The sequence below is a fragment of the Scyliorhinus canicula genome, chromosome 4 (genome assembly GCF_902713615.1).
Source record: "Scyliorhinus canicula chromosome 4, sScyCan1.1, whole genome shotgun sequence".
Taxonomy (NCBI): domain Eukaryota; kingdom Metazoa; phylum Chordata; class Chondrichthyes; order Carcharhiniformes; family Scyliorhinidae; genus Scyliorhinus; species Scyliorhinus canicula.
In genome coordinates, this window is record NC_052149.1 from 77,633,927 (window position 1) to 77,657,783 (window position 23,857).

Here is a 23,857-nt window from a genome sequence, read left to right on the forward strand (position 1 = left end):
ATCTGGGACCATAGTAACAGTCAGTGTGTAACCTGAGAAATATGAATTGGCAAGACAACCAAACAGATGTCAAAGCAAGGAATCCAGTATAATCAGGTAAGAATGTCAAAATATTGACTGAGACTGACTAATCAGACTGGAGACCTTCCTATTTACCTAACAAGCTACGAGTGTTAGTTTTTAAAAATCGTAAGAGCATGACCAAATCTATCTAATCAGTGGAGACAGACATCAAACAGGCACCGAGCATTTAATGTTTTTATTATTTGGACCATGAAATGAAAACAAACTATTGTTTCATACATTAAAATGCATATCTTTACATTTTCACAGAATAGGTTTCCCAAAACAATCCAGGAAACACACCACTTTATTTCCCAGAACTGTGTCATACACACATTGCTACACTCGATTATACAAATGAATGTATATACATGGGGAAAATATATACAGCCTGAAAGAGGAACACTGTATAATGATCAGTATATACGCTTTATACAGTATACAGCTGTGCTTTAGGTTCACCTGTTGCAACACTAGTCTTTTGTAACCTATAATGTTTTAAAATAAACTGTTTACAGGCTACTAAATGCAGGAACCCTATGGTCAATATCAAACATCAGTGATCAATCATAATTTCTTTAGACAATGGAAAAGGATTTCTGCCGTTTTCTCTGAATTTCCTGACGAGCAACCCCAGTCCTAATTGATCCCTGGCTTATTTTAACTTAATTAGTCAATCACCATGCAAAACAGAAATGAAAAACACATGCGACAAAGCTTCGGCACCACATCTGATTTACTGAAGAGACTTTTCTGCAAGAAATGCAGATTAACAGTTTTATGAACTTGTATGGAGAAAGTTCTCTACTTTTAAGCAGGAAACTATCATGACCTTTTCAGTAATTAGAAAAATGGCACCATACATTGCACAATAATATGTCTTAAATTATACATATAATAAAGACAGCTAACCTAAATATCCATATTTGTATACATTACACAATGACCTTGCACACACATTTGTTATATAATGAATTGTAGCAATTCTTTAAGTCCGTTCACGTGTGTGTGTGCAAGATACACAGTACATATCTGCTGGCAAGGTGTATATACAGGTCGGGCAAAAACCATACCAGTGCTAACTTTAGCTATTTCTAATAGTGTACAATAATAAATACAAAGTAATCCAGCCCTGTTTTAATTGTACCGTACTCTCACCCACCATGCTACATTATTAAATCCGAAATCTGTAAAATAACAATGTTCACGATGCTAGATACTGTTGTGACAAATATCATTTTGTCTTATTCCTGTGTTTAATAAAGCTAATGTTGTGCAAATGGCAAACTTATTGCACATACCTTTTTATGACTTTGCTTGGTGAACATTCTAATCAGTAGCAAATTTTGTTGGGATGTCTTTTTTCGGTCTTTACCAAAGTATATTTTTCTGTTTAAATTGTACAAGGTCAAATACAAGGACAATATTCACCAAAGCTATCATTAGGCTCAATGTTTCTTGTTCTTGATCTGCCATATATTATATTTTAATGTCTTCACAATAAATGCATTCATATTAATATATTAACTTAATGTCCGGGATATTTTTTGGGTGTTGAGACAGCCAAAATATATTACTTTTAACCTTTATTTAGCTTTAAGATAGCATTTTAAATGAGTCTGCAAGATTCATAGCCTTCGTGGGGACAAAAGATGATGATAACTCTCTACCCACAAGTACAAGATTTCCTGTTTCAAATTTTTGCACCAAGACAGAAAAATTAAGCAAACGTTCATTGTTTTATATATGATCATCAGGAAGTCACTGTTGGGTTAAGATTATGTAGAATAGTTCTTTCTGGAAACACAAAAGATGTAATTTACTTTTGTTTTCAAATGCTGTTGTACTAAATTATTTTTGTAGGATAGGATTCCAATATTGTTGAGTATTTTTTTTGAAAGGGGCAAATAATTAACTGCTTCAGTAGTTTGCTACATTTCCTAATTAAACCAGGTTGGGACCATATCTTTCATCCTTCCCAGACAGTGAACTTTGACCCAGTCGTCTTGCTTCAGGATATATGGGATTCATGAAGTTCCAGCTTCTGGGACAGCTGTAACCAAGTTTTGAGATTTCTGCTAAAAAAAAAACAATTAGAAAGGAAAAAATATTACCATCAATATGCTAGGCAAGGTAAAGCACAAAAACACAAAATAATATAGTAATAGTTAAACCAAGCACATATTTGATAAAATAAACATTTTCGACATGAACACTAATGGTGCTGGTACAATGAGTGATTATGCTAAACACAGCTTCTGAAACTATTTGCCCAGTTGTTCCCCTGCAAAATTTATGCAACTTGCACTCGTCTGTAAATTTGAAAAATATTGAAAAATGCAATATCGGACAATACAGCCTGTTACAATTTTTAATTCGTAAAATACCATGTCCAAAGATCCATTCCAAATTCACTTTAAAGGAGCATTCCTTACTGGTTAGGCACAAAATATAGCCCTATTCGCATAGTAGAATCACATAACCTGAATGACAATCTATACTTACATTAGAGTAAGAGATTTTCCAAATTAACATTTTAAATTCTTGCTGCCAAACTTTGTTGTAAATTCTACTGTTTGCTAAGTATTCCAATTCTAGCAAAAACATTTTAATCGTTACAGCACAGGAAGAGGCCATTTAGCCCATCATGTCCCGAGAATAACTCATCTAGTCTCAAATGACCTCTCCCCACACTTTTTCTCTGCAGATAATTTACAATTCCTTTTGAATGCCACAGTTGAATCTGCCTCGCCCATACTTTTAGGCTGTGGAATTGGAAATGCTCCTATTTATAAAGCTCAGGATCCTGTATGCTTTATTAACTTCTTTCTCAACCTGCCCTCAAATTTGTGCAAATATACCCCAGATCCCTCTGCTTCTCCTTTAGAATTGTACCTGTTATTGCCTCTCTTTATTCTTCCAACCAAAATGCATCACTTCACACTTCTCCACATTAAATTCCATCTGCCACATGGCTGCCCATTGCTTGTCTATGTCCTCTTGAAGTTTATGACTATCTTCCATAGCTTACAATACTTCCAAGTTTTGGTTATCTGCAAATTTTGAATTTGTGCCAACTATGCCCACGCCCGATCATTAACATAGACTGAGGAAAACAGTGGTCCTAACACGGGAACTCTAGCAGCGTTGGTAAGTCTGTTATGTGACTGAACAAAATGTCATATCCTATGAAACCTCTCTGATACCTCATTAAAACACCCAAGCACGTTAGATGAACTGGATTGGCCCTGGGCAAATTTCTGCTGGCTTTCCTTTATTAATCCATAATCCATATTTGTCCCAAAATATTGTTTCTAAAAGCACCACCACCTCCCAAGAGATTAAATTGCCTGACATGAAGATGCTGGACTTATCTTTACACCCTTCCCCTTGTTTGAACAAGGGTATAAAATTTGCAAATCTCCAGACCTCTGGCACAACCCCTGTATTTTAGGAGAATTGGAAAATTATGACAAGTGCCAGTGCTTCTCCAATTCCACCCTTGCTTCCCTCAGTATCCTTGGCTGCATCTCATCCGGTCCCGGTGATGCATTAGTTTTAAGTACAGCTAGTCTAATACTATTTTTATAAATTTTTAGCCCATCTAGTATCTCAACTACCTCCTTTTTCACTAAAATTTGGGTAGAATCTTCTACCTTAATAAAAAACAAATAGAACATAGAACAGCACAGAACAGGCCCTTCGGCCCTCGATGTTGTGCCGAGCAATGATCACCCTACCCAAACTCACGTATCCACCCTATACCCGTAACCCAACAACCCCCCCCCCCCCCCCCCCCCCCCTTAACCTTACTTTTTAGGACACTACGGGCAATTTAGCATGGCCAATCCACCTAACCCACACATCTTTGGACTGTGGAAGGAAACCGGAGCACCCGGAGGAAACCCAAGCACACAAGGGGAGGACGTGCAGACTCCGCACAGACAGTGACCCAGCCGGGAATCGAACCTGGGACCCTGGAGCTGTGAAGCATTTATGCTAACCACCATGCTACCGTGCTGCCCCATGTAAAGTATTAATCCCTCAGTCATGCCTCCCTAATTCCATGTGTAAATCTCCTTTTCTACCCCTAATTGGCCCCACAACTCTTCCTCCTCAGACCACCGTTTTACTACAGAAGACTTTTTAATTCCCTTTTATATTCACTAAAACTTTAAACCGACTTTTCAAATTAGTAAACATTTTTTGTTGGGTGGACTCTTCCTTATGAGTATTTCTCAGGGATGGAAAACAGAAGCAGACATGGGTCAGCTTCTCACTACTGTTGACCAATGCATTCATCAGGTTATCTTGGTCTGAATACATCAAAATCGGGTAGTGCATCAACCATCATTTGGCTGCTTTTTACAGGAAAAGAAAGAAGCTGGATCATTGGGTTCAATTGTGGGGACCACACTTTAGGAAGTGTTTTAGATTGAGGGTTTTGAGTGATGTGGAGAGACTAGGAAATTCAGATTATTATCAATAAATCTGCAGACGAGGTTAATGGAGAATTAATAGGTATTCAAAATTATGAAGGGGTTTGAGACGAGTAGCTGGGGAGAAACTATTGATATGTACCCAAAGACCTAAATCGGAATTGAATGATCTGGAATGTACTAAATTAAAGGGTAGTGTAAGTAGATTCAGTGGTAACTTTCAAAGGGGTACTGGATGTATACGTAAAGGAAACATTTTCAGGGCAATGGGGAAAGAGAAAGGGAGTGGGACTAATTGGATAATTCTTTCAGAGAGCCTATGCAGGTATAATGGACTGAAAGGGTTTTCTGTGCATTGGAATTCTCTGTCTCTCCTCTCAAATGTTCTTTAAAACCCTGTCACTTGTAATATCCCCTTGTGTGAATCAGAGTTAAATTTTATTTGATAACTCCTGGGAAAAGTCTCGGGATGTTTTACTATGTAAAAAGGCAGAGCACAAAATGCCAGTTGTTACATAATTCTGCAAAACATTGCAATCAAAGTAAGTCTTACCCTATGCTGGCTGTGTGACTGGCATCATAAATGAGAAACTGCTACTTCACTATTCGCCGAGAGTTTAAATAAACTGCAGTGGAAATATAAACACTGAATCGGCTTCCACAATGCATTCATTTTATAGGTCAACCAATGATCTCCCTATGGCAGACAGCTATTTTGAATAGCCTGTTCTATGTACTTAAGTCTTTTCTACTCCACACCCAGGCCCCCTAATGAGCTAAAAAAAATAGTAGATGGAAAATATTCTCAGGGAGCAATTTAGCAGTTCTCGTTTCTCCCATGTTATTATACTCACAAATCCAGAGTAACAGCTGCAAGAGACAGTGGTGAAAGAATAGGTATTAAACAGCTGAAAAAGTCTAACCCCCATGAGTTAGCATTACTTGTGGTTGGGCAGGGTGCTGCATTTGATTGCTCCAAATGATGGATATTGTGAGCATATATGTTTGGATAGTCTTTTCTCACTATTTTGTATTTTCAGTACTTGTGCTGAAGCCAAATCTTTAGGCTTTGGTGATATTTAAGAACAACTTAACTTGTACTATAGCCATTGGTACAGTCTACTTCTGAGTTTGTGATGTCTGGGGCATTGGAATTATAACCAATAATAAAATGCTGGTGTGTAAATCCAGTATCACCTGAACAGCTACTTTATAATCATTCCCAAATATTTGAGTGTGTCTATCAAAAATATATTCATTCAGATGTTAATGCAGACTTTACATAATAAAAGCACTTCTTGTGAATGGATGAGTATGAGAACTGTTGGATGTAAATGAGACATAGTGTGATGTGAATGGCAGAAAATAGAGGTGTTTCATGCAGTGGTTTTGCAAGCAGCAGTGTTGACACTAAGCGAAGAGACAGAAGCAGTCTGACCTTCAATGGCACATGCTGATACTAATACATCATTACCAACCTTTGCTATCATTCAAGGAGGTGCAATCATTCACCTGAACAGACTCACAAAAGAGATAAAGGACACAGGGAAGAGAAAGTCAGAAAGGAGAAACAACAGGTTCTGGCCAGGAAAGTAAACCTCCTGGAGGTTCAACACAATCAATTTCCACTGAAACTACCCGTTTTCAAATATATGCAATGATGTTTTTTTGAGCAGCACATTTTATTTTCTATGAGCAATACAGGCTTACTTTCACTTGGCTCAAGGAACCATATGGTTCAGATGTTCTTCGTATGTTTGACTTCTCCTATTTCTTATGTTCAAGTTCCTTTCCAAATGGGGAATACAGTCCTCTGCTTGAACCTCACCAGTAGCATGGACATGACTCTCAATTGTAATGATAAAATCATTATTTTCCTTTTTCCTTCTGTACTCAACAAGATGCTGATTCATGTTGAGGTCTATTTTTAGGTGAAATGCCAGAGGATCTCTGGTCCCCAAAATGTTCAATCATCAAAAGCAAGTCTAGGCAGTATATATGGGCAGATTCTTAGACCCAGGTTGTAGGGGAGTTCATGAAAGCCAACCCCAAGCTTGTCCTCCCCTAATGCCAGTTGGCTGCAATGCACGAGAAAGGTGGCGAAGATTCCTCTTCTTGACCCAAGGGTTCAAGGACAATTGTGTCACTCTATTCTCCAACCTAGTGGAGGTCAGATAACAGCGCAGACCAGCGACTGATCCTCAGAGTTTCCTGGCTTGAACGAACACAATTTATAAACTATATTGGGGAGGAGAGCAACCCAGGACCTCACATTAGGTTAGTAGCTGCTAATCCTTTTTCTTTATTAGGCCCCACAGACAAAAAGATCTGAATAGAGGCATTTTGTGATTATCATCAAACTATCATTCTGCTGCAAGCTGTACAAATATTCCTTTCTCATGATTAAAACCCGAAAGCTCAGTTTCTTCACTTTAAACAGATAAAACCATAACACTGTAATTGGTTCATGAAAACCTTGCTCGGTTTTCTGTTCTGTTGTGGAAGGCAGGTAAATGCAAGGTGATTATTTGGCTGGGGAAAATCAATTCAAATCACTGCTAGCCACTATTGTCACCCCTGGACAGATAATGAATAGGTTACAATCCACCTTTCCTTAGCCAGGGAATAATGGCTGGACAGCAAAAGAGAAAAGAAAGTTTAAGATTTAGTTGATCCTAGATCGTCCTGGGACCCCGAGAGGGTCTGTGAACATATTCTATTTGGGCACAGGTTTATGCCTATAAGTCATCACACAGCAAGCAAACAAATCACAACGTTGCTAGCAGGGAGTAGTGCTACTCCTCATGTAAGGGGATCTTGAAAGTATTTGGGATCAGGACTAAAAATGAGCAAATGCTTTAAAAAGATTACATTAATTACATTAATGCAAATTACATTAGATCCATAGTATATGGTGGACAGTGCAAAACAGGCTCTTGTTCTAATTTGACAAAGGGTCATCTCGACTCAAAACATTAGCTCTTTTCTCTCCCTACAGATGCTGCCAGACCTGCTGAGATTTTCCAAAGTTTTATCTTTGGATTCTTGTTCTAATTACTTGGCTTTGTCAGGAAAAAAAGGACCATGTTTACATGTTTTTAACAGCTACTCCAATTCGCACAACTCTGGTGAAAACCTACCTCCAAATTACTCCTTGCTTTCTTCAGAACATCATGTGTTCTTGTTACTGAAACAAAGTATTGCAGATGTTATCAGACTCTGGAACACTGGAAAAACCATCAAGTAACCACCAATATTAGGTGAACCACTGGCTGAATTACCCACTTTTCCCTCCAAATTTTTTCAAGTTGCCCCACTTTTCCCTCAAAGTTTTCTCAAGTTTCCATGTCATCCTGGTTCCACAGGATGACAGAACTTTCCTCCATCCTGAATGGCTAGTCTTCGTATACCTAAAAAATGAATATTAATAGGCCACACATTCACATGGGGCAACAAAAAGGAAATGCCCATTCTGTAGTCACCTGATATCTACCCTTTCCAGCAGGAGTTGCTGGCCAATGATAGCAGCAGGAATCATTACTATTTTGTTATCTTCATAATCTATAGTGGGACAGGTTGATAGACGGTTGAAAGGTGAAATAAATTGTTCCACCATTACTGCCCCGTTTTATTAGTTAACTAAGCACCGAGAAGCAGCCAATTCCATAGTTAATTAAATCCAGGGCAGGCTGGTGGAACGGTTCAATTGAACCTGTTGATAGCTCATTTCAATAAATTCCCTGCATGGGATTATAGCAATGATGTACATTCGTACTCCAATGTGCTTAGTCGCTGAAGTAGGACAATTTCTAGAGAATCAGAGGTCCTGATTATCATTGAGGTTTTGGAGTGGGTGGGAAGAGTTTTCATTGGGAAACCCAGACACCATGGAAGTTTAACTCTATGGCATGTGTGATTTTTTAAAAATGGCTTCCCTGCCAGAAGCTAGACTGATAGGCTTGGCTACTTGTCAGACAAGGAAAGTTCCAGAAAAGGCCACAGGCAAGGATCATGTCAGTTTGGTGAATGTTAGGGTAGAGATTGTGGAATAGTTGGGGAGGTCAGGTGTAATCATGGGGCAATACTGATTCAGATTGCAGGGGTTGATGGCATTGATGTTGGGGTGAGATTATGAAGCTCTGTCTGTAGACTGGTTTGTTGGACCTAGAGGGAACACTTCTGCTCCTCCTAGTCCACAAAGATCGATGAATCCAGCCCTTCGCACCTCCTTTTCACCTCAGGTTGCCAAGGCCGAGGAAACCCAGTCAGCAAGGGTTAAATAAGAAGCAATCAGCCCTCTTAAAAGAGTTTAATAGACATGCTTTCTGACGGTAGATTGGTCATCTGCCAGATATCACGTCTCTTAAAATTACAAGGAGATGAATTCAAGGCAGTCTTGGGTTTCCCATTTCAGCTTTTCAACACTTTAACTTCCCAGTTGATTCAAACCCACCCATGTTGGAAGTTAAAAAGTTTCTAATCTCAATTATAGTCATGTGCGTTGACTTAAAAATTTGGGTGTTTTCCCTGCAAAAGGGGGTCAGATTCAAAGGAAAGATCTCTTTGGACATATCCTTAGTTGCTCCTCACTTTGCCGTGGCAGAAAAATGGCATTCAGCCATATTAAGGAGAGTAAGAAACACACATTTGTAGAATAAACATGATTTCAGTTTTATATCTGTATAATATAAGGTAACTTGAAGTATTGATTCCACATACACTGGTTGACAATGAACTGTTCCATTCCTTCTTTCACTTGGTTTGTGGCCTTCAGCCGGCTGATTGCATTCTGCAGCAAGCTTTCCTGTTCTGTTATCTTATTCCTCAGCCTGCAAATCTCTTCTTTCATTGACTGCTCCTATAATAACCACAACAACCAAATTTAAACAATTAGGGTGTTTGCAATGATTCCACAATATACCTTAAATTGCAACGCTCCTCTTGGTTCTGACTGAATTGCATTTATATTGCTCCCTTCATAACTTGAGGATGTTTCAGTATACTTTATAGTGAATTGAAATACTTTGGCCAAATTTTCACCATGACGGAGAGATCCTCCATCGTGCCGAAAATGGCACTTCCTAGCTTCGCGGGGTGGGAATGGAACCAGGCCAGGGTTTGTGTATGCATGGTTTACAGAAGCAATTGGCCATTTAAATCATCAGCTGGTTACAAGCCAGGAGTGTGAAACCTGACGTGCAGATTAGACCTAGTAAGAGGTAGTCTGAACATTGTGGACTTATTTGGATAGCTGGGGGTATGGCGCCTCTTTGGAGAGATAAGGGAATTGCTAAAATTAGATATGGTTGTGCGTCAAAAAGGCATGAACATACTGGAGTTGATAAAGAAGTGTTAAAGCTGTTCGTGAACCATTAAAACACATTGGAACCGTCAAAGCTCACAAGGGATACTCTGGGAGTGAAAATCGTAGTGTAGTCACCGCTGTAATGGCAGCCAATTTTCACACAGCAAGCTCCCGCAAGCCACAATCTGATGGTCACACGGTCATCTGCTTTGGTGATGTTGGTTGAGGGAAAAGCCTTGGCCAGAGCACCACAAAGAACTCCCCATCTCTTCTCCAAAATAGTATCACTGGATCATTTCTGTCCACCTGACAGATGAGACTTCTTGTTATTGTGTCCTTCGGAGGACAGCACTTTGGAAAGTGCACTGGAGTGTCAGCTTATTTTTGTGCTCCAGTCTCTAGAGTGGGACTTCAACACACAAACCTTCTGACCCAGAGGTGAAAGATAGCTGGTACTGAGCCAAAGGCAACATTGCATCTGCCCTCAGTAGGCTTTCTGTCCCATCTGGTTCTGGGGTGTTACTGGACACTATTCAGCATTCTTCTAATTTTATTTGCTCTCTAATGGTAAAGCAGAAGGAAATCTACTGAGGGACAGAGCCTATCCTAGCATCCTTAGCTGAAGTAAAAGGTGCATTCATCAACTGCTCATTGCCATGATTTAAATCAGGTCTTCTCACTTTGAAACCATGGTTTTACATCACATGATCACTGTCACAGTGCAGAATTTTGAAATCCAAAGCGGAGACCTGCCCTCACATGAGCCACTGATTACAATCGGGGCCTGTGTTAAACAGTCAGTAATAATGTTGATAGGGAATGTAGACATCAATCAGTCATGTAGCTCCAACTATGTCATAATGAATGAAGCAGACTCACCCTGCCTGTTAAAGTATTTTTCACAATATTAGCATGGTTTCTGCTGATTTCACCTGTGGGAAGTGCACCCATCTCCAGCTCCTCAGAAACCGCGTTATGGAACTGGAGCTGGAGTTGGATGAACTTCGGATCATTCGGGAGACAGAGGTGGTCATAGATAGAAGCTTCAGGGATGTAGTTACTCCAAAGAATGAAGATAGATGGGTGACGGTGAGAGGGGCTGGGAGGAAGTAGTCAGTGCAGGGAACCTCTGTGGTCATTCCCCCTAGTAACAAGTATACTGCTTTGGATACTGGTGGGGAGGGGGGGGGGCTTACCAGGGGTAAGCCATGGGGTACAGGTCTCTGGCACAGAGTCTGTCCCTGTTGCTCAGAAGGGAAGGGGGCAGAGGAGTAGAGCATTAGTCATTGGAGACTCCATAGTTAGGGGGATAGATAGGAGATTCTGTGGGAACAAGAGAGACTCGCGGTTGGTGTGTTGCCTCCCAAGTGCCAGGGTCCGTGATGTCTCAGAACGTGTTTTCGGGATCCTTAAGGGGGAGCAGCCCCACGGCGTGGTCCACATAGGCACCAACGACATAGGTAGGAAAAGAGATAGGGATGTAAGGCAGGAATTCAGGGAGCTAAGGTGGAAACGTAGAGCTAGAACAAACAGTGTTATTATCTCTGGGTTGTTACCTGTGCCACCTGCTAGCATACAAGGAATTAGAGAGAGAGAGCATTTGAACGCGTGGCTACAGGGTTGGTGCAGGATGGAGGGTTTCAGATACCTGGATAATTGGGGCTCATTCTGGGGTAGGTGGGACCTCTACAAACGGGATGGTCTACACCTGGACCCGAGGGATACCAATATTCTGGGGGGAAAATTTGATAATGCCCTTCGGGAGGGTTTAAACTAATTCAGCACGGGGTTGAGAGTAGTGAGGTCATGAGTAAGGTTTCAAGGTTGCAGGAGTGTACCGGCAGGCAGGAAGGTGGTTTAAAGTGTGTTTACTTCAACATCAGGATCATCCGGAATAAGGTGGGTGAACTTGCAGCATGGGTTGGTACCTGGGACTTCGATGTTATGGCCATTTTGGAGACATGGATAGAGCAGGGACAGGAATGGTTATTGCAGGTTCCGGGGTTTAGATATTTCAGTAAGCACAGGGAAGGTGGTAAAAGAGGGGGAGGGGTGGCATTGTTAGTCAAGGACAGTATTACGGTGGCAGAAAGGACGTTTGATGAGGACTCGTCTACTGAGGTAGTATGGGCTGAGGTTAGAAACAGGAAAGGAGAGGTCACCCTGTTGGGAGTTTTCTATAGGCCTCCGAAAAGTTCCAGAGATGTAGAGGAAAGGATTGCAAAGATGATTCTGGTTAGGAGCGAAAGTAACAGGGTAGTTGTTATGGGGGACTTTAACTTTCCAAATATTGACTGGAAACGCTATAGTTCGAGTACTTTAGATGGGTCCGTTTTTGTCCAATGTGTGCAGGAGGGTTTCCTGACACAGTATGTAGATAGGCCAACAAGAGGCGAGGCCACATTGGATTTGGTACTGGGTAATGAACCAGGACAGGTGTTAGATTTGGAGGTAGGTGAGCACTTTGGTGATAGTGACCACAATTCAGTTACGTTTACTTTAGTGATGGAAAGGGATAGGTATATACCGCGAGGCAAGAGTTATAGCTGGGGTAAAGGCAATTATGATGCGATGAGGCAAGACTTAGTTAGGATGCATAGGATAGGGAAGGAAACTGCAGAGGATCGGCATAATTGAAATGTGGAGCTCGTTCAAGGAACAGCTACTGCGTGTCCTTGATAAGTATGTACCTGTCAGGCAGGGAGGAAATGGTTGAGCGAGGGAACCGTGGTTTACTCAAGTAGTTGAATCACTTGTCAAGGGGAAGAAGGAGGCTTATGTAAAGATGAGACGTGAAGGTTCAGTTAGGGCGCTCGAGAGTTACAAGTTAGCTAGGAAGGACCTAAAGAGAGAGGTAAGAAGAGCCAGGAGGGGACATGAGAAGTCTTTGGCAGGTAGGATCAAGGATAACAAAGCGTTCTATAGGTATGTCAAGAATAAAAGAATGACTAGGGTAAGAGTAGGGCCAGTCGAGGACAGTAGTGGGAAGTTGTGCGTGGAGTCCGAGGAAATAGGAGAGGTGCTAAATGAATATTTTTCGTCAGTATTCACACAGGAAAAAGACAATGTTGTCGAGGAGAATACTGAGATACAGGCTACTAGACTAGAAGGGCTTGAGGTTCATAAGGAGGAGATGTTAGCAATTCTGGAAAGTGTGAAAATAGATAAGTCCCTTGGGCTGGATGGGATTTATCCTAGGATTCTCTGGGAAGCTAGGGAGGAGATTGCTGAGCCTTTGGCTTTGATCTTTATGTTGTCACTGTCTACAGGAATAGTGCCAGAAGACTGGAGGATAGCAAATGTTGTCCCCTTGTTCAAGAAGGGGAGTAGAGAGAACCCCGGTAACTATAGACCAGTGAGCCTTACTTCTGTTGTGGGCAAAGTCTTGGAAAGGTTTATAAGAGATTGGATTTATAATCATCTAGACAGGAATAATTTGATTAGGGATAGTCAACATGGTTTTGTGAAGGGTAGGTCATGCCTCACAAACCTTATTGAGTTCTTTGAGAAGGTGACGAAAGAGGTGGATGAGGGTAAAGCAGTTGATGTGGTGTATATTGATTTCAGTAAAGCGTTTGATAAGGTTCCCCACGGTAGGCTATTGCAGAAAATACGGAGGCATGGAATTCAGGGTGATTTAGCAGTTTGGATCAGAAATTGGCTAGCTGTAAGAAGACAGAGGGTGGTGGTTGATGGGAAATGTTCCGCCTGGAGTTCAGTTACTAGTGGTGTACCACATGGATCTGTTTTGGGGCCACTGCTGTTTGTCATTTTTATAAATGACCTGGAGGAGGGCGTAGAAGGATGGGTGAGTAAATTTTCAGATTACACTAAAGTTGGTGGAGTTGTGGACAGCGCGGAAGAATGTTGCAGGTTCCAGAGAGACATAGATAAGCTGCAGAGCTGGGCTGAGAGGTGGCAAATGGAGTTTAATGCAGAAAAGTGTGAGGTGATTAATTTTGGAAGGAGTAACAGGAATACAGAGTACTGGGCTAATGGTAAGATTCTTGGTAGTGTGGATGAGCAGAGGGATCTTGGTGTCCATGTACATGCATCCCTGAAAGTTGCCACCCAGGTTGATAGGGTTGTTAAGAAGGCGTACGGTGTGTTCGCTTTTATTGGTAGAGGGATTGAGTTTCGGAGCCATGAGGTCATGTTGCAGCTGTACAAAACACTGGTGCGGCCGCATTTGAAGTATTGCGTGCAGTTTTGGTCGCCGCATTATAGGAAGGATGTGGAAGCATTGGAAAGGGTGCAGAGGAGATTTACCAGGATGTTGCCTGGTATGGAGGGAAGATCTTATGAAGAAAGGCTGAGGGACTTAAGGATGTTTTCGTTAGAGAGAAGAAGGTTGAGAGGTGACTTAATTGAGGCATACAAGATGATCAGAGGATTAGATAGGGTGGACAGTGAGAGCCTTTTTCCTCGGATGGTGATGGCTAGCACGAGGGGACATAGCTTTAAATTGAGGGGAGACAGATATAGGACAGATGTCAGAGGTAGGTTCTTTACTCAGAGAGTATTAAGGGCGTGAAATGCCCTGCCTGCAACAGTAATGGACTAGCCAACATTAAGGGCATTTAAATGGTTATTGGATAAACATATGGATGATAATGGAATAGTGTAGATGGCCTTTAGATTGGTTTCACAGGTCGGCGCGACATCGAGGGCCGAAGGTCCTGTACTGCGCTGTAATGTTCTATGTTTGATATTTTGAGGTTTTCTACACATAGTAACTGTAGCTAGACGATTACCTGATTTTCACAAAAAAGGACTGAAATCTGGAGCAAGAAATTATAGCAAGTTAATCATTTTTTTAAAATGTATTCGTTCATGGGATGTGGATATCACTGATGGTGGATGGTTATTTATTGACCATCCCTGAGGGTCAATCACATTCCTCTGGATCCAGAGTCACATGTAGGCCAGATCCCTAAAGGACATTAGTGAACCAGATGGGTTTTTACAACTATCAACAATGGATTTATGGCCATCGTTAAGATTTTAATTCTGGATTTTGTTTTACTGAATTCAAATTTCACCATCTGCCATGGTGTGATTCGACCCTGGATCCCCAGTGCATGACTCCGGGTCTCTCGATTACTAGTCTAGCGACAATACCACTACACCACTGCCTCTCCTTAGTCATGGATGTAGAGAAGCATATTCAATTCCAGCTAAGGAAAGAACAGAACACTCATTTAAGAGGACGTAAAAAGGGGAACAAAATCTTCTTGTAATGTAATTGTTGTGCTGATTATTATCTTTATTGGGTTTTGTCCTAAGCATCATAAGAGTAGGCCATTCAGCCATTGTGCCTGCTCCGCCATTCTATAATCATGCCCAAACAGATTGCGGCCTTAACTCTACTTTCATGCTTGTCCACCAGCAGTGAACACAAAGGCTTACCTTTTGATTATTCTGTATGGCACTATCTGGATTTGGCGCAGCTGCTCTCCAGAACATCTTCAGTAAGGAGCAGGTTTCATCTAAGATCTGACGCAAAGTATTGGTATTGGAGAAGAGCTGCTTTACAGTCTGATGATCCAAATCCTGCTAGGTTAAAATTAGATACAAGCGATAACATCTTGTAATTGCAAGTATTTGAGCTTATAAATCTCTCCCAATTTGTCAGACTAAAAACACATAGCCTGCTCCCACAGAACCATAGAAAATTACAGCAAAGAAAGAGGCCATTCAGACTCACGTGTCTGCACTGAACAAAAAAGTATAGACCAAAAACTAGCCACCCATTCCAATCCCACCTTCCAGTACCTGGTCCGTGGCCTTGCAGGTTTCAGCATTTCCGGTGCAGATCCAAGTACCTTTTCAATGAGTTGAGGGTTTCTGCCTCTACCATCAAACCGGGCAACAAATTCCAGACACCTGTCAATCTCCGGGTGAAGAGACTTTTCCTCTAATCCTATAAATTACCTTAAATCTGTGCTCCCTTGACCTCTCCACTTGTGGAAACCGGGCATTCCTACTTTCTTCACCAGTCATATTTACCTGTCCTGCCACCTTCAGGGTCCTGTGGGCATGAACTCCAAGGTCTCACTTCTTTTACCCCTCCCATTTATTGTGCATTCCCCATCCTAATAAAATGATAAGGACCATTATTGGCTCGGTAGGTCAGTTTACTATGTGCTACATACTGAGTCATACAAATTATGAAGGCATGAGTTTGATATTCTTCCTTCTTGACTCCAGGAGCATAGAAACCATTATGCTATGCAAAATACCTGATCATCCTAGTCTATTCCTATAACAATTCCATTCTCAACCAGATATTTATCCAGTTCTTCTTCTGAAAGGGTTAATTGACACCAACGACCGATCTGTTTGAAATTCAATGCAAAGCTTACCTCCCCAGTATGTGTTAATAATAAACATACATTATTGTTTTCATTGGCCTATGAGGTATAATGATGCATCTGACAATTAAAATCCACTACTCAATTATTCACAATATGCAACAAACTGGAAGATCAAGTTATCACGGTGCCTTAACTGTCCAATTTATTTCACAATATTGTGCATATCAAGGCAGCATGGTGGCACAGTGGTTAGCACTGTTTCTTAACACCAGGAACTTGGATTTGATTCCCAGCTTGGGTCACTGTGCGGAGTCTGCACATTCTCCCCATGCCTGTGTGGGTTTCCTCCGGGTGCTCCTGTTTCCCCCCACAAGTCCCGAAAGACATGCTTGTTAGGTGAATTGGACATTCGGAATTCTCCTGCAGTGTACCTGAACAGGTGCTGGAGTGTGGCGACGAGGGGATTTTCACAGTAACTTCATTGCAGTGTTAATTAAGCCTACTTGCAACACTACTTCAAGAAGACCACCATCATACCGGTGCCAAAGAAGAACCAGGCAACGTGCCTCGATGACTACAGTCCGGTGGCCCTGACTTCAGTCGTAATTAAGTGCTTTGAGAGGTTGATCATGAAGAGCAGCACCTCCATACTCCCAGAACGCCTTGATCCACTGCAATTCGCATACCGTCACAACCGGTCCACAGCAGACGCCATTTCCCTGGCCCTATACTCATCCCTAGAGCATTTCGACAACAAGGACTCCTACATCAGACTCCTATTTATTAACTACAGCTCCGCCTTCAACACCATAATCCCAGCCAAGCTCATATCAAAGCTCCAAAACCTGGGACTTGGCTCCCCATTCTGAAACTGGATCCTCGATTTTCTGACCAACAAACCACAAACAGTAAGAATGAACAACAACACCTGCTCCACAATAGTCCTCAATACCGGGTCCCGCAATGCTGCATACTTAACCCCCTACTCTACTCCCTGTACACACACGACCGCATGGCAAAATTTGGTTCTAACTCCATCTACAAGTTTGCTGACGATACGACCATAGTGGGCCAGATCTCGAATAACGAGTCAGAATACAGGAGGGAGATAGAGAACCTAGTGGAGTAGTGCAGCAACAACAATCTATCCCTCAATGCCAGCAAAACTAAAGAGCTGGTCATTGACTTCAGGAAGCAAAGTACTACAGTATACACACCCCTGTCAGCATCAACGGGGCCGAGGTGGAGATGGTTAGCAGTTTCAAATTCCTAGGGGTGCACATCTCCAAAAATCTGTCCTGGTCCACCCACGTCGATGCTACCACCAAGAAAGCACAACAGCGCCTATAATTCCTCAGGAAACTAAGGAAATTTGGCATGTCCACATTAACCCGTACCAACTTTTACAGATGCACCATCGAAAGCATCCTATCTGGCTGCATCACAGATATGGCAACTGCTCGGCCCAAGACCGCAAGAAACTTCAGAGAGTCGTGAACACCGCCCAGTCCATCACATGAACCTGCCTCCCATCCATTGACTCCATCTACACCTCACGTTGCCTGGGGAAAGCGGGCAGCATAATCAAAGACTCCTCCCACCCAGCTGACTCACTCTTCCAACTTCTTCCATCGGGCAGTAGATACAGAAGTCTGAGAACACGCACAAACAGACTCAAAAACAGCTTCTTCCCCACTGTTACCAGGCTCCTAAATGACCCTCTTGTCATTTGAGGGCTGACCTCATTAACACAACACCCTGTATGCTTCATCCGATGACGGTGCTTATGTAGTTACATTGCACACCTTGTGTTACCGTATTATGTATTTTCTTTTATTCCCTTTTCTTCCATGTACTTAATGATCTGTTGAGCTGCTCGCAGAAAAATACTTTTCACTGTACCTCGGTACACGTGACAATAAACAAATCCAATCCAATCCAATCCACTAAAAAAGATTATTATTATTTCTTGCCTTCCTGCTCTTACCTTGGATCCATCGATTTCCAAAAAAGCAGCATTAACACAGGACTGGACGACAGACTCCATCCTCTGAACCAATATTCTGCCTTCCATAATCTGCTGCTGAAGCGCATTGTAGTCATTAATGTGTCCAATCACATGACATCCATTCTTCTTGGCAAACTCATCATCTATAACAGAACAGGAGATCTGGCTCATGGAATCACAGAGGTAACCATCTAAAATAATGGGGAAAAAGGCACACGGAATTCAGCTGAAGTCTAAAGAACTGTAGTTCTTTTCTGTACAATCAAAACAACTAACTTAAAATAACACATAGAAATTTCACCCAAACGGTACCAATTAATTAAAAATGGTGCACAGAAGAATTTTAAAATTTTTAATTTAGAGTACCCGATTATTTTCCAATTAAGGGGAAATTTAGCATGGCCAATTGCATATCTTTTGGGGTTGTGGTGTGAGTCCCATGCAGACACGGGGAGAATATGCAAACTCCGCGGTCAGTGACCCAGGGCTGGGATCGAACCCGGGTCGTTGGCACCATGAGGCAGCAGTGCTAACCACTGCACTACCGTGCTGCCCTGCACAGAAGAATTTTTACCTTTTAATGCAGAGCTTCTCAAATTGGGGGTCATAGCCCCACTGGGGTTGCAAGACGGGATTCTGGGGTTGTGAGCTCTGCAGCATTAATGGCTGCTATGCAGCTCTGACTGAACATGAACAGCTTTAAACCCTTGCTTTTTTAAAAAGTGGCTTGTGTTTGAGGCATGATTCCTGTTGCAGGACACCCACTAAAAAGCTAACTTTTAAAAATACATAGAAATTAAACACTGCTGCCACCCCCTGCTCGACCACTCTCTCTAAGGCAGTTGGTGGGATTTGGCAAGCTCAGGCCAGATGGGGAACACTTCAGCAGTCAAGAGCATTCAGCCTCTGATCTTCGGGTAAGCGTTCTCCAAGGCGACCTTCAGGACGTGCGGCAACGCAGAATCGCCGAGCAGAAACTGATAGCCAAGTTCCGCATGCATGGGTACAGCCTCAACCGGGACCTTGGATTCATGTCTCATTACATTCACCCCCCATCATCTGGCCTGAGCTTGCGGAATCCTACCAACTGTCCTGGCTTGAGACAATTCACACCTCTTTAACCTGTGATTATCCCTCTCTCCAGTCGCTCTGTTTGGACCTGTAAAGACTTAATTACCTGCAAATACTCGCATTCAAAGTATTGTCTTGCATCATTGACTTTGTCGATATATGTGGTTGTGGAACCCACCTCTTCACTCACCTGATGGAAGGAGCTGTGCTCCGAGAGCCAGTGATTTGAAACAAACCTGTTGGATTTTAACCTGGTGTTGTAAGATTTCTTACTGTTTTTATGTCAGCAGAATTTTGTCATGGCTGGACTCAGGCTCTGTTGCAATCTAGGAATGGGGGAAATTACGTGATGGCTGCAACAGAATGAAAACCTTTCTGAAAATATTGAGACCTTTTCTAGGTGCAGCTGAACATTTCAAGATCCCCACTTCCAACCTCAGGTTGCTGAACTGGTTGTCACTTGTGGTCAGTCGTTCCAGCAAATTGCAAGAAATTAATTGGGAGGAAACATTTCCTGGTCTGTACGTATGTGTAACACATCCAACTGTGAGTGGGAACACTGACTGTCTCTGAGCCAAATATACAGGAAATGTGTAGCATGCAGGGAGGTGGAGCAGGAGAGTGGGCCCACGGAATTTATCAGCCTTATACATTGCAGATACATCAAAATTTCAGCATGACATTCAGTCCTTTGGCCCACCTGGTGAATTTCTCTATTTAGTGCAATGACATTTAGTGGCATAGCTCTGCCTAAAAGAGCACAGATTTTCTAACTAGCTCTAATTTTAACAACAGTGTTGACCTGATTAAAATTAAATGGTTAGTATCAGGATTAAAATAACACCAACTGGAAAAGCTAGGTTGATCACTACAATGTGCTGCTAGCTGTTAACCTACCATGCAGCATCTGTAATGTTACAGTATTCAAAGATACACCACTGCCTCAAGGGAATCATCGCAATTGCATTTTTTCATAAATAGAATGTCGACATCACTGGCAAGGTCACTTTTTATTTCCCAATTGGTGGTGAGCTGCCTTCTTGAACTGCTACAGTTTCAATGGTGCAGGTACTCCCGTACGGCTATTAGACAGGGAGTTCCAGGATTTTGACCCAGTGGCAGTGAAGAAATAGTGATATAGTCCAAGTCAGGATGATGTATGACTTGGAGGGAAGATTGCAAGTGATGGTGCTCCCATACGTTTACTACCTTGGTTCTTCTTGGTAAAGGTGATGGGTTTGGAAGGTTCTGATGAAGGAACCTTGGTGATATGCTGCAGCGCACCTTGTAGATGGTACACACTGCTGCCACTATGCACAGGTCCCTCAACCTTGGAACTATTCTCATAAATCTTTTCTGCATCCTCTCTAAAATCTCCATCCTCCATAAATTGTGGTGCCCAGAATTGGACACAATACTCCAGCTGTAGACAAATGTGTTCTATATAAGTTCTTTATAGTTTCCTTGCTTTTGTATTCTATACTTCTACAAAACCCAGGATCCCATATGTCTTTTTAAGCACTTTCTCAACATACCCTGTGACTTACCATTTGGGCACGTATGCTCCTTGATCTCTCTGTTTCTGCACCTTTCTATTTCTTTAGAATTGTATCCTTTAGTTCATATTGCCTCTCTTTCTTCCTGGAAAAATATATCACGGACGGGTGTATGGGGGAGCAGGAGGAAGCGCAAGTGGCGAGTATCATGGAGAAATGGGAGGAGGCGTTGGGGGGTTGGTGAGATAGGTTGGGGAGCGCAGAGTGAGATGCTGCGCAGGGTGAATTTGACCTCTTCCTGTGCGAGGATGAGTTTGATACAGTTTAAGGCGGGATACAGGGTACACATTACTCATTGCGAGAATGAGCGGCTTCTTCCAGGGGGTGGCAGACGAGTATGAGAAGTGTGGGTGAGGACCAGCAAACCATGCGCATATGTTTTGGGGGTGTGAGAAGTTGGAGAGGTACTGGATGGGAATGTTCGGGACGTTAGCAAAGATTGTGGGGGCAGAGGCTGGGTCGGACTCTATGGTGGCGATTTTTGGGGTGTCGGAAATGCCGGAGCTAATGGAGGGAAGGAAGGCCGATGTCGTGGCCTTCGTCTCTCTGGTTGCCCGGTGAAGAATTTTGCTGGAATAGTGATTAGACAGCAGTGCTAACCACTGCGCCACCATGCCGCCCAGGGGAGGTAGTGGCATAGTGGTATTGTCACTGGACTGGTAAACCAGAGATCCAGAGTAATGCTTTGGGACCCAGGCTCAAATCCCGACACTGCAGATGGTGAAATTTGAATTCAATTTTAAAAATCTGGAATTAAAAGTGTAATGATGATCATGAAACCATTGTCGATTGTCATAAAAACCCATCTGGTTCACTACGGTTCCTTAGGGATGGAAATCTGCCATCCTTACCTGGTCAGGCCTACATGTGAGTCCAGACCCACAGCAATGTGGTTGACTCTTAACTGCCCCTTCAAGGGAAATTAGGGATGGGCAATAAATGTTGGCACAGCCTGCAATGCCCACGTCCCATGAACGAATTAAAAAAAAGGTCTGAGGAATTGTTTGTTGTGGGGGATGGCAGGGAGGAGTGATGCAAATGAAAACTTGTACAGACTGTAAAATTGTGAGTTGGGTAGAATGCTCCCCAGATTATTTATGTTTTTGCATTTTTGAATATGTTTGGAATAAAATACATTAAAAAAAAAATATATATCACGTTGCATTTTTCTATTATATTTCACCTGTCAGGTCCATTCCACCAGTCTGTCTAAGTCCCCTTGAAGTCTGTCAGCAATGCCCACACATTTCATAATACTTCCAAGTTTTGTGTCATCTGCAAATTTTTAAGTTGCGCCTTGTACATCCAACTCTAAGTCATTAGTATGCATCAAGAAAAGCAGTGGTTCCAGTACCAACCCCTGGGGAACATCATGGTATACCTTCCACCTATCTGAAAATCCATTCACCACTACTTCTTTTCTACCCTTGATTGAGTTTTGTATTCATGCAGCCACGATGCCTTTTATTTCATGGGCAACAACTTTTCTGGCAAGGTTGTTATGCATCACTTAATCAAATGTTTTTTGGAAATCCATATACACCAGATCAACCACATTACCCTCATCAACCCGGTTTCCTCATAAAAAACACAATTGAGTTAGTTAAATATGATTGCCTTCAACAAATTCTCGTTGGTTTTCCTTAATCTATCTGTCCTACATTTGCTAGGTCTATCTGTACACATTTTCTGAAAAAGGGCATAACATGCAATTCTTTAGCACTTGACAGTCCAGCGTAGCCAAGGCGGATTGGAAGATTATGATCAGTACCTCCTAAATCCACAAACAAAGCTATAAACTCACCATGCTGGTGTAATGCGTCTTCCATATTAAAATCTTCTACTGAGGAATTTGTCTTTTGGTGCAGTTGGAATGGTGAAAACAAGCCAGTGTCTCGAACAGGTGGCGATGGCACACAATCTGCAAAGGATTAGAAATGGAGAAAAGGAGAAAATTATGGATAAATATAATTCTCCCCCCCCCCCTCAAAACAAGATAAACATTAATCTTAATTATCTGTCAATTGATTTAAGGAGACAGATTTTCTATGAATCATTTTAAAATCATGATGTAGGCACAGGGAAGTATCAAATCGCCAACTAATACAATGTGCAAATGTCGATATGGCAAAAATTAATCTGAAGTAAACCTCTGCTTCAATGCCAATGATCATATTCAGGGCTTGGAATTGACTTGCCTGGTAGATTCTAACAGAACTACCTACTGCCTTCTGGAATAATTTTACCACAACTAGGGCAGTATATATTGTGTTATGTTGCATTATCCTTCAATAATTGTGTTCATTGGGCAGCACGGTGGCACAGTGGGTTAGCCCTGCTGCCTCACAGCGCCGAGATTCCAGGTTTGATCCCAGCTCTGGGTCACTGTCCGTGCAGAGTTTAAACATTCTCCGTGTTTGCATGGGCTTCACCCCCACAACCCAAAGATGTGCAAGGTAGGTGGATTGGTCATGCTAAATTGCCCCATAATTGGAAAAGATTAATTGGGTATTCTAAATTTATAAAAAAAAATAATTGTGTTCATTAATGGGTGTCTTGCCGGTAAGAATTGAATGCTGAACTCTGAAACAGGAAGCTGAGACAGTCAGGTGAATTTACCTGCCTTTAGTTTGGTGACCTTGGTTCTTGCTCAGATAGCTACTCAAAATCTTGTTTAAAATAAAACAGAATACTGTTGAAGTTGTTTCCATTGTAACTATTCATGGTAAAACATTGATTGCAATTATGGAACAGTCTGTGGTCATTTATCTCACCTTCTTGGCTAAATATCTTGGATGCTGAGTGATTAATAAGATTGGAAAAATTGAGTTACTTGAGAAACGTTTTGAGCTCATTTTTTGTATCTGAGGCTCCCAACTCCCAAATTATCTGTTTCAGGTAATTTTGTTTTACTTTCAGTTTCTCTTACTAATTGGCATGAGGCAAGGTTACATAGCATAATGTGACCTAAATGATGCCAACCATTCCCCATATTGAGCCAAGTAACTCTGTCATTAGATAAACACTGTAGTAATAGAATAAATAATCTATTTCCAACTGAAGGACTTAACAGTGATATCTGGTTAGAAGCTCAAGCA

The 23,857-nt window shown here is 41.9% G+C and overlaps 1 protein-coding gene across 15 annotated transcripts in view; it reads right to left on the bottom strand.

The window, feature by feature from the left end:
- Positions 1 to 240: 240 nt before the first annotated feature.
- The window catches only part of LOC119964697 (phosphodiesterase 4D interacting protein), a 695,800-nt gene continuing 672,183 nt past the window's right edge, over positions 241 to 23,857 (bottom strand). For 6 of the 15 annotated variants that reach the window (XM_038794557.1, XM_038794556.1, XM_038794550.1 and 3 more), the window contains 7 exons: positions 22,564 to 22,680; positions 18,112 to 18,323; positions 15,217 to 15,363; positions 9,222 to 9,360; positions 7,643 to 7,689; positions 5,981 to 6,023; positions 241 to 2,141 (listed from right to left, as the gene is read on the bottom strand). In XM_038794557.1, coding sequence (XP_038650485.1) covers positions 2,008 to 2,141; positions 5,981 to 6,023; positions 7,643 to 7,689; positions 9,222 to 9,360; positions 15,217 to 15,363; positions 18,112 to 18,323; positions 22,564 to 22,680 — 839 coding nt within the window. In that variant the 3' untranslated portion in view covers positions 241 to 2,007. The remainder of the gene's footprint in view (positions 2,142 to 5,980; positions 6,024 to 7,642; positions 7,690 to 9,221; positions 9,361 to 15,216; positions 15,364 to 18,111; positions 18,324 to 22,563; positions 22,681 to 23,857) is intronic. The other 9 variants (XM_038794553.1, XM_038794558.1, XM_038794548.1 and 6 more) reach the window with 8 other exon arrangements.